We start from the raw sequence: 14,029 nt of genomic DNA on the forward strand, positions 1-14,029 counted from the left end.
CGGCACTGGCTGCCCTCAGTGCTCTTCCAAGGGGCTGCGCGGCCCTCTGCGGAGCAGGGACACAGCCAGAGGGAATCAATAACACAGCCCCACGTGTAAAAATAGGCTTTTCTTACAAAGCAAAGTCTCAAATAATAAGTGAAGGAAAAGGAAGGGGGGGAACACGCCTGAGTGACCCCTCCTAACCACCTCCAGCGCCACACAGCGTCACTCAGCCGAGCGGGGTGCACGGTGAATAATACCCGCTCTGCCATCGCCCCCGCCCCGGCACCGAGACCCCACGCACCAGGGAATGCAGGGGAACAGATGGATTTTCCATGGGAAGGAGCTGCGACTGCTCCTTCCAGTCAAACGCGTCAGCCCCGCGGAGCCATGTGTGCAAAGCATTAAACCCGTTCCCTTTGCTAGGGCAGCAGCTAGCAGGGGGCTCTGGGGATATTTTGGGGAAATTCAGAGGGAAACGCCCCTCAGCCTGGCACAAGGCAGACAGGCAGCAATTCACAGGCGCCCGCAGCCGGAGCCTGAGCCTGCCGCTCCCTCCCAGGCACCCAGGTTTGTCCTTTCCAGGTGCTTCTCGGCAATGCGACGGAGCACTGGAGAAATGCTAAATGGCACTGAAGTGGCAGCAATCTCTGACACAACGGGCTGCCTTCGCGAGGGCTTGTAAGCGAGAGCGTTGATAAGGTGGATCGCGCTTACAAGGCAAACACGTTTCGGAGGTTATTCACACGCGGTGCAAGCCACTGGGGTTGTTTCAGGCCGAAAGCCGTGCGGGGCGTTGTGCTAGACACAGGGAGAGCTCAGAGCTGAGGGCATCAGCCATCAGTCAGGGAAACCTGAACTGAGGGGTACGTGGTGTTTCCTCGCGCTTACGAGAGGAGATGGCCCGTGGGGCCAGGAGCGCAGGCAAGAGAGTAAGTATTTTCCATGGAAATTGACAAAATGTTTCTCTCAGCAGCAACAGGAAATAATTTGGAATTATTTATCATATGTGAGCACCCTCACAACCTGGGGTGTGAGCATATGTGTATTTATCATATGTGAGCACCCTCACAGCCCCTGAGGTTAAACGGCCCGTTGCAAACAAATGAATGGACGAACAAATGACCTCTGCTTTGTGGCCCAGAGCGGCGCGTGGATGGGAAGCAGCACCAAGGGACGCGTCGGCGCTGCGGCAGCCCTGGCCGGCGGTGCCAGGCCGCGTGCCTGGTGCCATGAGCGGGTTATCGCGGGAGTCCCACACGTGTTCACGCCTCCAAGCGTCCGCGCATGCCACGTAACCACCACGCTGAGCACGGCCAGCTCCGTGGTTTCAGCCGTACTGTAGAGGTGCCTATTTACTTGGGAATCATATGTTTTCTGCCCTGCTCCCCACTGTATTCAGAACAGTTACTTAGCTCCAATAAGCCCCTTGTTAAAGCCTTTTCCCTTCTGTAATCTCATCAAACTAACCAAAAGGAGTTTGTTCTGAAATAGAGTCCCATTTTGTAACCTGGCTTCCTAGCGGAGATCTCCCCATGCGCGCTCGGCCCCTCCGCCACAAAAGGGGTCTGCTTGTCCTGGCGCGCTAACAAAACACTGCCGTCTGTTTGGGTTAGTCAGCAGGGGGTTAATGAAAAGCCCGGCCCTGGGGACTCCCACCTTATCTGCAATCATGAATTTATTGAAGAATGTGTTAATGTGCTGGATTTTATTCATCAGGGGTCAGGGCTTTTCAAATTCTTCCTCCCAGCTCCCCCTCTCTCCATCCCTCCCCAGCAAGCTCACAATGCTGTTTAAACAAAGGACTCCCAACACAAAGAGCAAATTTACACAGTAAAGTTTTCTTGCAAGCCCAGAGCAGAGTCTGGAAGAATTCCAGCTTTATAAAGAGAAAAGGGGGTGGGGGGAAGAAAAGGGGAAGGGAGAGAGGGGCATTTTGCAGAGGATAAAAGGAAATTGAGAAAAGTTCCCACCTCCTGAAGCTCCAACGCTGAATATTCTCCACCAGTTAACCCGCTGCACTACAAACCCTTGGGGATGTTTCAGCGGGACGTGAGCCCTCCTAACACCAACCTTCAGCCTTTAGAAATTACCGTTTTAACATCAAATTCAGGGGGACACTTCAGCAGCTTCCGTGTATGTGGGTTCATAACGTTAGCCCCTGTAAGGACACAGCAAACACTAACCAGGGCTCCCCGCTTCCCTTGGGCCGCTTTTCCAGGTGGTGATACAAGCAAGAGAAATACCGAGGCCAAGCCGTGGCCGACAAGCCTTGCAGTGACGCCGCGTCCAAGGCCCAGTGAGAACCCGAGGGAGCCTCTGTGCCCACTCCCACATCCCACCCGTGCGCCACACGCCGTCTCAGCACCGCAGGCCATCGGGGTCCCGCAGGAGCTCCCCTGCGTGCCCCCCCGCCCAGGCTCTGCGGATGCACAAACCCACCGCTGCCTGCAAGTGCCGGAAAAGGGGTGCTGGGATTCCAGCACAGCCTGCACGGCCGGGGGCTCCTCTCCCCTTCCGTCACTTCGCGCGTCATCCCCACCCATCAGCTGGGGATGAGGGGGTGTTTGGTTGGTTGGTTTTATGTCTTTTAACTAAAAGGTTAAGGACCACCCCCCCCCACTGCTCTGTCAGTTTTAGTTGTGCTGGTCAGAGCTGTGTGGGAATTAGAGGACAGGGAGCAATCCTGCACTAATTAACCAAAGATGACCTAAATTTTCTTCTTAGGTCTTGTCACCTCCACTTTCTGCGCTGTCATTAATAAGCTCTGGTAAGGTCTCAGAAAGGAGGAGAGCTCAGAGCAGACATCATCTCTGTTTCCACCTCTGCCCAGCAGGCACAGCGTTGCTGAGCTCACCTGAGCGAGGAGCTCTCAGACATTTTCCAAGCTGAACACACGTGGTGTTATTGGCAATAAAGGTAAAACTGCCGGGGCAGCTACAAACTCCGGTCACGGGGCAGGAAGGTAACTGCTTCTGGCATGTGGCTTGGAGACCTGTGGAAATACTCAATTCATATGAAAAGAAAACCATCAAAATGCCATTTTCTGACCAGTTTCTCAGCTAAAAGGATGTCATTGACCCAAATTTTCACTTCTGTGTTTACTTCCACTTCCAGGGAAAGCGGTGCCTTCTGCCATACTCTCATGAAACCAGCAGCAGTCTGTCGGCAGCCAGCACAGCCAGCACCCTGGGAAAAGGGGGTTAAATGGCCCTGGAGTCGCACAGACAGCAACACAGCACGCGTTCCTGCCCATCTGTGCGGCCCTGCCCTGCCCTGGACACGCGTGTTACTGCCACGGCCCGAGAGGTTCGGAGGGGAGGCTCCGCAGGGGAACGGCTTCCAAGGCCTAATGGCCAAACTCATCCGAGAGCCGTGCCCGAGCGCTCTGCCGCGCTCACAGCCACCCCGCTGAAGAGCCGGCACGTCGGCCACGCAGGGACAGAGCTGCCCAGGCTGCCGCGTGCCCGCTCCCGTGCCCGGCCTTCACGCTGCTGGGTGGCTGCGGGGAAGCTGGGCGGATCTCGGCACACGGGATCCAGCTGCGCTGCCGATGGATCCTGACTGCTGAACATATGATAAATATTTACAGGGTCTCCTCCGTGACAGGAATGCCACAGCCTCCTGCAGAAAATAACTCAAAGGACATAATTAAGAAAAAGACACAGCTACAGCCAGATTTCAACTCTCAGCACAGTCTCAGGGCACAGGGAACAACGATGAGGACAGCAAGAACTATAAAACTCTCTGACCAAATACTTGCTTTTCTTTAGCTAATAAACTAATCCCTGCTTAGCACTGACACGGACCAGAAACAGGCCCCTGAGCACAGAGCACCAGGCACGGAGGCGAGCGTTCGGGGTAGGCAAGCATCGTGCCAGCATCACCAGAGGTCACAAGCGTTACCAGACAACAAGTGAAGAGTAGGAAATCAAAGATCGGCCAATTTGTTTTAACTTGCTAACGTGGCACACAGCGACGAGCGAGCTCTGGCTCTTTGCAGGCAGGAGAAGCTCAAGAGGAGCGTTGCCGGTGCCGTAGGTCAGCAGCAAAAGGAGCCTTTGCACAGGAGACCTGGCTGTCGAGAAACAGCCACCACGCACCCGAGGAGCCGCGCGAATCCAGCTGTTAACAGAGCTCATGGCCAGCTTTACTGGAAGAAGTCAGGCATGACGGGAGCCGCGCCGCTTTACACAGGCTCTGGAGCTGCCCCAGGGCGGCCGCTCTCACCTCACCGCAGCGGCTCCAGCCACAGCCGCGCTGCAGCGGGGTCCGTCCTCTCCTGACAAGCTCCAGAGCCACCGGTGACAAGAGGACACAGAGAAACGCTGCAGAGAGGGCACAGCGAGGGGACAGGACAGCCCGGAGAATCCCCGCTCGGCGCTTGGGCAAAGTGGCCGCGAGCTGCACCGAACGTCCCAAACACCCAGTGACTGAGAGGGTCCCAGTGGTCTCCACGCACGGGGTCAGCACCACGCGAGCGTCTCTGGGATGGGCTGGGGAGAGGGGGGTGAGGAACACCAGGAGCTCCCTGCCACCAACCCAGGCACGGGTCCCAGCGGGGAGCCGGCGGCTGCACGGGGCGCGGGGAAGGTCTCACCTTCTGCAGGTTTCCACTGCGATGAAGGAACTGCACAGCTGCCAGAAACGCTGCTGATTTCTCTCTCAGGATCAAAGAGTCATCCAAACTTAAAATATACCAATACTGGAAAAGCAATTTCAATTATTTCAATGGTTTTGAGCTGAAAGTTGGGGAAAAACATGCGTACTACTTACACAGCAAGGAGCAAAAAGCTGTGAGAACAAACGATTTACTCCTTGGAAGGGCTGCAAACAGAAAAAAGTGAGCAAGTTTGTTGGGTTTTTTTTTAAAGCTAGAGTTACAAAGTACCTAGCATATACTTACCAGATTTAATAAGCCAGAATATTTCAAAACAAAATAGCTTTTACAGTTAAATTTAACGAATTTCTGTCAGCGACCTCCACGCCTGGCCGACATAACAAGGTGAGCTCGCGTCTTTGAAGCAGATTACACCTCTCTTCCATGCACTGTTTGTGCCTTCACGAATATTAAAAGCATGACTTGAAAATTAAGCAAAGCTTTCTCCCTCAATTGACTCAAAATGGCTCTCAACATTTTTTATTTTTCCATTGGTGCTTCCAATGTTAGCACAAAACGTGGAGGGAATCGGATGTACAATGCCGTGGTACTTTATTTGTTTGATGCACCACGTGCGAGCTCCCGGAAGCCCCCCTCGGCACACAGAAACAGTGCCGGGCTGGGGGCGCGGCGCCCCGTCCTCTCGCGCTGACACAGGAAGCGCCAAGCTGCGCTGCGAGCGCTCTGCAGCCTTCTGCCCGCAGCGCACGCCGGAGAAATGGGAGAAATGCGTGAGGCCGGGCACCACTCCTGTATGGCCTGCGGGTATGAAAGATGCGGAGGGTTGTTTCTTCAGCTCAAAACCAACGTGTTTGAACATCGCCTGGGCTAGTGCGCATTTTCATTTTTGCTTTGGAAAATACCATGCAATATTTCTCCTGAAGGACTCTGAAAACTCAGGGAAATGTGAAAGGATTAAGAGTTTGAAATTTGAATAACAGAGATGAGGGGGTTTTTAAGAATCTCAGTAAAAGCTCCAGCCTGTTTACATTTCACTCACAGAATTCAGCTCAAAGACCTGGCCAGAAGTCGTTCTGTGGATCCAGTGCTTTGACTTACAGCAAGGCCAGGAGGAACCTCCTCTCATCCCAGGAATCCTCCAAACCTGGGGAGCAGCCTCCTCCCAGTTCAGCAGCTGGTCCTGGGGAGTTTGCGTTTCCTTACAGAGCCCCATCTACCACAGAGAGGGGAGCTCAGCAAACCCCACGGATTTGCTGTCTGGGACCTCAGAGGAGAAGTGACTTTCGCTAAGAAGATGTTTCCAGTTGCCCTGGTCGGTTCCAGCCGTGACGGCCTCCGTCTCCATCACCCTCTGAACGGGGGCCGAGGGCTGGGCCTGGCCGCGGGGCTGTGCCGGGAGCTCCCGGGGACCCGCGCTGCCGAAGCAGGAGGTGGCCCTGCTGCAGGCCAGAGGCCGTCTGCGAAGGGCAGGAGCGCCAGGAAGAACGCGTGTCCCCACGCCTTCCTCTCGTCACCCGGCTCTGGGCACCAGCGCTGCCAGCCCCGGAAAGCAGCTGCTGGTGAGGATTTCCGCAGACAACCGGCAAAATTTGTGCCGAACATTGTGAGGTGCAAGGTTTACCTGTACGTGGAGAGCATCACTTCGCTACTTCCCGTCTTAGAGGAAAAAGGATTGACTACAAAAATTGACAAACATGGTATGAAATATCCAATAGCCACCATTAACATCATATTTATTGTTATTTAGTTGCTCAGTAAAACATATACAGATATGTACAATATGCATGAATACAGAAGACTGCACTTTACATATTTAAAAAAAGAAAGAAAAATAACACTCAATTTCATGAGCTATTGTCACAGTCTTCCAACCAAGCATAATGAATTTAACAAGAATTAAAAAAAAAAAAAAAAAAAAAAGAAACAGAAAAAGATTACAGGATTGCCTAACACACAGCAGAGTCAAGTTTTCATATCTTACATGTGCAATACCGTTTTTCAGAAGAGTTTGCTATGCAGTACGGATTACCAGTGTTTGGAGTTTTTTTCTTTTCCATGAACCAAATTTAGTACAAAGAAATAACATCCTTTTGCTTAAGGCTGTTTTAAAGCTGTAATATTCTCGGGCAGTGAACAGCGATAAAGTTGTAACTGCCGGAAATCAGAGCCTGCAGTTTCATCAGCCAGGATCTACGAGCGGATGGACTCACACCAACAATGCCAATCGAGAATTTCTAAGACAAAATTAGAGGATTTCCTCCATTAGCCTTAAGCCATAAAGGAGAAACCATTCTACAAAAATGGGTTATGCTCTTCCACACCAGCCACCCACCGGCTGTGAATCAAGCAGGTGAGAAAACCTTACACTGCAGCTTACCCAAAATGATCCCAATTTCCCAGTTTGGTTTCTGTTTGCGCCCCCCCGCCCCCTGAGGCCAGCCCCCCTTGCCAAAGGCCTCACTTTGCCCCGCGGCCGGTGCCTGGCCACCCCAGCCCGATTCCTGCTTTGGGAAGGCCAGCAGCCTTGGAACGGCCACGCAGCATGGGGAAGCGTTCCCTGAATGACCTAGAGGACACGACTCTGATGCTCATTCCCTTGCACCCTACCACACCAGGAAATCCTTACCTGCCTGAGGAAAGTCCCCGTAACCAAACCAACCCGCGTGTGAACCTCTCACTGCGCTCTTACAGCGGAGCTAGAGCAGCACAGCACTAGCAACCGCAGGAACAACGATCTGGGGACAATTCACCAGCGTATTTCATAAATGAGGTCTATTCTCTCCTTTGTTTGGCAAAGAGATGTTTTACCTCTCCTCCCAATTTAAACGCCAGACAGATTTTCCTCAGTTTGCCAGCACATTTTAAGCTGAACACTAAGTGCAGTTTCTTTTAAGAAACGCCGAAGGTCTGAGCGAGCTGGGGCCGGGCAGCGACGTCAGGCTCCCTGGGACAACGCACCGGGCAGGGCAGGGAGAGGCCCCAACACAAACGAAGCCGCGTTTCAGCTGTCAGTCACGATGCAGAGCAAGGATTGTGCAGACCCCGTGGCACATTTACCACAGCTCTCTGACTTCTCAGCCCGGTGTCTGGCAGCCCTGTGGGACAAGCAGGTGCGAGTTTAGTTACTCTGGCTTTGCCCGGCCATTTGGGGAATTGTAGCTCATGAAATTCCACCCTCCGTGCAGCAGCTCGTCCCCCGAAGGCAGCCAGCCTCACGCCACGCGGCTCAGCGACCAGGGCTGAGAGCGGAGGTCAGAGCTCGGGCACAGCCCAGCTCTGCCACCGACGTGCCTTTGGCCCAGCTCGGGCTGATGCTGTCGTGCCTCAGTTTCCCTCTCCACAGAAGTGCACCCTACACCTCGCACAACCGCTCTTACCTACAGCTCTCAAACACGCTCCGCTTGGAAGCATCAGTGTTCACCAAATCACATCATTTCAGTTCTTACCATGCAGGGCTATGCTGATATTTTCTAGGATGTTAAGAAAACCCCTGCGCATTCAGTGCCACATTAATGGAGAAAATGAGCACAATGAGGTTACCACGGGCAGCACAAGCTCTGCACAAAGCTCCAGCCTTCTGCCTGTCCTGTCAGTACCACAAACACCGGTTATGAGCACGAAGCAAGGCCCATCCTGGTCGGTCGTGTGCACTGCTTCTGTTCTGATCTTAAGCAAAAAGCAAAGCAACCATAAAGGTTGGACCTGGCATTGCTGGCAGCTGCCCCAAGTAGGGCTTGCACTGTCTCCTTTTGCTCAGCTGGTAACGTCACTTACATTCAGCGAGACCGAATAGACGGGAGGTTAGCGAAAGGACTGCGTGTGACCGCATTATTCACCAAAACTACAGGGACAACAAGGCCCAGAAGACAATCAGCCACTCCTTCTGACTCCTCACTGCCTACAAACCCCGTTCTCCCATGGCATCCACCTCAGGGGCCCCGCAGAGCAGCTCGGTGGGAGCAGACCCGGCGGCGGCCCCGTGCCACGGCTGCCACAACTCCACGCTCGGCAGCTGAAGACACATCCCCTTCAGCACAGCCCCGTCCTCCTCACTTCACAGCTTTTAAACCTGCTAGGACTGCGCTGGGTTTTAAGGCGTTGCTTCCGCTTTGGATTTCTATGAGCAAATGAGAAAGTAAGTCCCAAGCGGACGAGAAGGACAACTCCCGGAGAAGCACAAGCTGCAGGGAGCAAGCCAGGAGAAAAGGGTGGGTGGGACCCAGTGAGTCACCGGGTTTCTCCTCAAAGCAGGGTTTCTCTTTAACAGCCATGTGAAATGCTGGATCTCACTGAGAGGTCTCTTCCTGGTAGCACAGGGTGTGCATCCCTGACCTCAGGAAGCCTGAAAAACCTGTTCTCTTCAACGCAGCAGGAAAAACTAAAAACAAAGAAGCAAGCCATGGGGCTGCACTCCAGTACAGGAATGCCACCAGACCATGAACTCTTCCTAAATTTTCAGCGCCAAGCACTGAAACGCAGCATCATGTGTCTCGGCACATGTTTCGCAGGGGTGACTCCCAGACCCACCCGCGGGAACGGGCAGGAGCTGCGAGGGCGCGGTGGGAGCTGCGGACCCAACCCAGCACGCAGCACTGGCCCGCAGCAGCAGGCACAGAGCCCCCCAGTGCTTTGCTAGACAGGAGTTAAAGTTCAACACATATTTTGCTGAACCGGGGCTTAAGAAATCACAGGCAAAGAGGCAACTTCCAGAGCAGGGGCTGACAGGGATCCTACCGGCAGGTGCTTTTCTGGGAGGGTGGAGGAGCTCTGGGCAGCGCACACCTACAGAAGGTACAAAACATCCCATCCCTTCGTTCCAAACCAAGCGGGCGTGAGGCAGCTCCACAGCCAATCGCTCCAGGACGGACAAAAACCCTCATCCTCGTGGTAGCTCCAGCTTCAATACAAAGCAAAATAACACTGAAAATCAAGGTTAAAAACTCCCAAGTCACTGACCAGAACCATAAGAGGAAATCAATCCATGCACGGTTAACAAGGGCACATTCCAATAACATTTCCACACTGTGAGTCTCTCTGAAGCCACGTACGATCGGGTGAGGATTTCAGACCACCCTGCACCACTGGCATTTTAGGCAGAACTCCCTCGCCATTGGTGTCTACTGAGAACATTACTGCAAAATAATTAAAGGCTCAGCACAATCATCGAAGGTAAAATACAAAGCAGTCTTCAAACTCCATCCCTTGAGGAGGGACACATTTTGTGAATTCTCGACAGTAATAAATAACCCCAGAGAGGCCGACCTTTACCTCGCAGCTCAAACCTAAATCTCCAGCGGCGTTACGAAGCTCCGGGGCGCAGAGGAAAGCGAGCTGGCCTGAGCGGGGCGGGACGGCTCGCGCTCCCTGTGCGCAGAGGATACACAAATAATGGGCAGTGTTACGTAAAACCACAGGAGCGTCGGATCATCGTGTCAGGCGTGTTTTTATCTGGTTTGCTTCCAACTTTCTTCCCAAATGAATATTATCTATCACAAGCAGGAAAATACGGTTTTCCTTTTATTGTGTGCATCTAGTAACGCCGTTCTTCAGTGCACGGCAAAAATGGGGCCTTGAATGAGTTTGGAGGGGGCTACGATAGGTCACCCTGCCCTGGCAGGTTAGGAAACGCTGACCTTGGGCATACAGCCACCCACATCCCCCCGCCTGGGCCGTCCCCGACCACTGCCATCATACCGAGATGGCTGTGGCGTGCCACGGGCACGGGATGCTGCACCCGCTGCCAATCAACAGTGGCTTCCTTCAGCTAAAAACAGGTGAAAAATGGGCACGGTGCGGCAGTGCCGCTTGGCAGGGCCTGGGGATGCTGGCCACAGCTGGGGGCATCACCAGGAGCAGGAGGCTGCGGCCACGCTGGGGAGCACCCCCTGCTCCTCCTCGCAAGCAGAGCGGGAGCCTGGGCGCTCAGTGGAGGAGATAATGATTCTGCATTATTAAGCAAACTTCCTGTTAGACTTATTTAAAAAATTCCGTCTCTGTACCTTCCCCGGCTGTGTCTGAACCAGCCCGTTCATGACAGAGCTCCATCTCTGGGCTTCACCAAGGTAAATACAGGAGCGAGCGTCCTCGCCTCAGAGGGGAAGGTGGAGAGCAAACGAGGCTGAACGTTATTAATGACAGAACATCATTTTCCCAGGCAAGGGCAGACTCGCTGCCTCAATACTCAACAGAGCATTAACTGTTTGGTTTGTACGTGACTGGCAAAAGCTGGGTGTCGATACAGTATATAATACCATGATGACCATTTCACTTTAACCGGCGTTTATTCCTGAACTGCTGTTCTTCAGGATCACCATCGTAATAAGCACTGAACAAAGCAAAACAAAAAACAAAACAAAAAAAAAAAGAAAAAGAAAAACAAAGCAAACGAGGAAGTAGAGGAGGAGGAGGATCTTTGTCTTATCATGACATACGTGACTTGGACATACGCTGAGATGAAAAAGGAAAAGGCCTCATCTATAAATGTATGCCAAGGTTACAGAATAATGGGGAAAAGTGGTCTAGCAGGAAAATCTTAAGCAAAAGTGTGCTAACTGCAGAAGGGTTAACACTGGTAACATACTGTGGCAGAAGATTAAAAAAAAAATTGAGGTTTACTTTAAATTAACCCTTTCCAGTCCATATGCCACTAAGCAGGTACCAACCTAGAAAAATAGTCCACCTAGCAGTAGCGGCCCTTTGAAATTAAAAAGAGAAAAAAAATAATTTCTTTTGTTCAAGTCAGGGCAGCCACAAAAGTCCCAAATCTGTTGGAGATGTCCGAGTGCAGGGACCTCCACGTCGGCACCGCAGTCCGGCCCTTCGCCTCGCCCACGTCGTCCGTGCAGTGGACCGAGAGGCACTGCAGGTGGCTGCCGCTCTGCGCCGCGGCCGAGGTCTTGCTCGGGGGAAGGTCGTGGGCTGGAAAGGTTCAGAGACAACGTTAGGAGGTGCCACCCCACCCCATCACCTCGCACGCCCGGTGGCACGCGGGGAGCGGGCACGGCCCCGCGTCTCCGCACCCGCCTGGGCCCTGCCAGCCCGCGCCCCCACCACCGGTACGGCTCCCTCCTCCCGCTGGCTGATTTCTCACCATGCCAGAGAACACCAAAACCATTCCCTTCCGCATGCACTCGTCCTGAAGGGAACCGGCCCTACGTCTGAGCGCTGGGGATGCGCACATGACCCATTATCTGTGTCCTGGACTGCAGCACAACTGGGAGCTTCTGCTCCTCGTGCGCCCCCCACCATTTGACGGCAGCACCGAAACCTCCCGGAGGAGGACACTGGCCCCGACCCCTCTGTGTCCTCCAGGTCACTCCCATCGTCGGTCTCGAACAGGCAGGGGTCTCCCCGTTCCCCCCTTTTAATGGAGCGCCACAGTAACATCTTTCTTATCATTTCTTCATTTTGGGACGTTGTATAATCTTCAGCCACCATTAGTTTTCACTAACCACAGAAGTTCAAGACTCTAACTGAACACCCTAATCCACGTCCCAGGCCCTTCCTCTGCATGTTACAGCCAGTGTGAGGCGTAGCTAGAGCCGCTCCCTCCAAAGCATGCTACCATGCACTCATGACTTGTTCCCACTGCCACTCCATTGATTTTCCTTGCTTTTGTTCTTAATACTTTCAGTAATCTTCTCTCACCTTCCAAATCTGCCTGGGTGCCTGTGCCCTCTCCCTGCCCGGTGCAGCCGGGGACATCTTTCTTTCATCGCCTTCGTCCTCGCTCAAACAAATCACCTCCTTAGTTCTTCCTCACCGCTTGTAGTCAAACCACCAAACAAAGCCCAAGGACAAACCCCCCCAGCCTCCCCCCTGCCTTCCAAGTCCTCTCGTCCCCCGGAGCCCCTCCGCGGCTTCTCCCCAGGGAGCCCCTGAAGCGGCAGGGCAGCGGCTGCCCCAGCCCGAGACCACAGAGAACCCTCTCGGCGCCAACGCGCCCCCGGCAACACCGCTGCTTCTGCCCGAGCCAGCGCAGGCAGCCCCCCCGGCCCGGACGGAGGGCTTCTGTGAGAAAAACAGGGAGGAAACAGCAGAACGGGGCAAGGCAAGACAAAAAAGCCAAGAACATCATGACAGGCAGCCTGCACCTCCTCACGTCCACCATTTCGTTCACATTCACCCAGCGCACAAGAGGTGCGAGCAGAGCCCCGCGGCACCAGCGAACGCGGGGACCGCAATGTCTCCAGCAGACCCCAACACTTCCCATCACGCAGGGCCGAGGGTGATGCTGAAGCACACCAAAGATGCCAAAAAATGCCTGTGGACATTCAGCCTCCTTTAGACTTCTGTTCACATCGGCTTTCCAACCTTCCACAAAGCCAAGCCATCCGAGTTCGCCACACTTCACAGAGCAAGCTGTATTGGTTTCATTTAAGCAGCCGCTACACCCGATACGAAACAGGAACGGAGAAGCTCCATTACACAATCACAGTGACATTAAAAAATAATCTTAAACTACTCTGGAAATCCCTGATTCAAACTGGAAAATGCGTTTAATGTTTGATTACAGGATGTCAGAGATGCTCGTATTCAAAATGCTATCATAACACCACAGAGAGAAACAAATTGGAACTGGGGATGCGATGCTACGAACAACGGGAGAAGGCACGCGGCTCCCGCGCAGCGCTGCTGCCTGCTCAGCCATGCGCCGTGCCAGCGCAACCATGCGCACAACCAACACAAAGCTCCATACGCACTCAGCCGCTCGCCGCGTCCGCGTCTCTGTACGACGCCCTCCCTCTCTGCGCGAACAAAGAATTCGGCATCAGCAAGGCAGAGGTGCTCACCTCTCTGCACTCCAGAGGGGATTACAGTCCCCCGCAGCTGGCGCCGGGTTTTGAAGTCAGTCTTGATAAACAAGCAGGAGCGAGGAGCAGAGCTCGGCGTGGTACACCCAAATGCGGGGTTTCAGCGGGCAGAGCCAGCACTGGCACAGCCCGCCTTTGCTCCAACGCAGGGACATTGTCTCTCCTTTCCCCTTCCCCCTGTACCCCATCGCGCCCCTGCATCCTCTGCGCCTGCCCCCGAAGAGGAACGAGCGGCTCTGCCTCCCGGCAGAGCGCCTCCAGCCCGGGCCCGGCGCAAGGAACACGCCTGTGCCGCGGAGCTGCTCCATGGGCTGCGTGGGGCAGGGAATGGCTCGCGCTGCTCCGCAGCACACGGCTGGCAGCTGCAGCCGTGCAGACCGAAGGATCCCAAGCTGACGTTACGGTGTCACCCCGGGAAAATCGCCAGGAATAAAAGAGACTCCCCAAATGAACGCTACTTGATCAAGTGTTCAATTTAAACTTACGGTCCTGAACGTAAATACACCTGAATAACTTTTTACTTGTAAAAAGTCTAAAACTCAAATGGGATTGCAGAGAACTGAGAAAGAGAAATGTTTTTCTTATTTGTATTTGCTCACATCCCTTCCAGCGC

General features: G+C 53.8%; 1 protein-coding gene across 3 annotated transcripts in view; it reads right to left on the reverse strand.

Annotated features, from left to right (window-relative positions):
* Positions 1–14,029, reverse strand: part of MN1 (MN1 proto-oncogene, transcriptional regulator) — a 98,718-nt gene that overhangs the window by 54,156 nt on the left and 30,533 nt on the right. Inside the window, exon 2 of one of the 3 annotated variants that reach the window (XM_086761551.1) lies at positions 6,320–11,521. The exons of the other annotated variants lie outside the window; for them this stretch is intronic. Within the exon in view, the coding sequence (XP_086617677.1) occupies positions 11,337–11,521 (185 nt within the window). The 3' untranslated portion in view covers positions 6,320–11,336. Of the gene's footprint in view, positions 1–6,319; positions 11,522–14,029 lie in introns of those variants that run through there. 3 annotated transcript variants of the gene reach the window in all.

Source organism: Chlamydotis macqueenii, chromosome 17 (genome assembly GCF_036417535.1).
Source record: "Chlamydotis macqueenii isolate bChlMac1 chromosome 17, bChlMac1.mat, whole genome shotgun sequence".
In the NCBI taxonomy this organism is placed as follows: Eukaryota; Metazoa; Chordata; class Aves; order Otidiformes; family Otididae; genus Chlamydotis; species Chlamydotis macqueenii.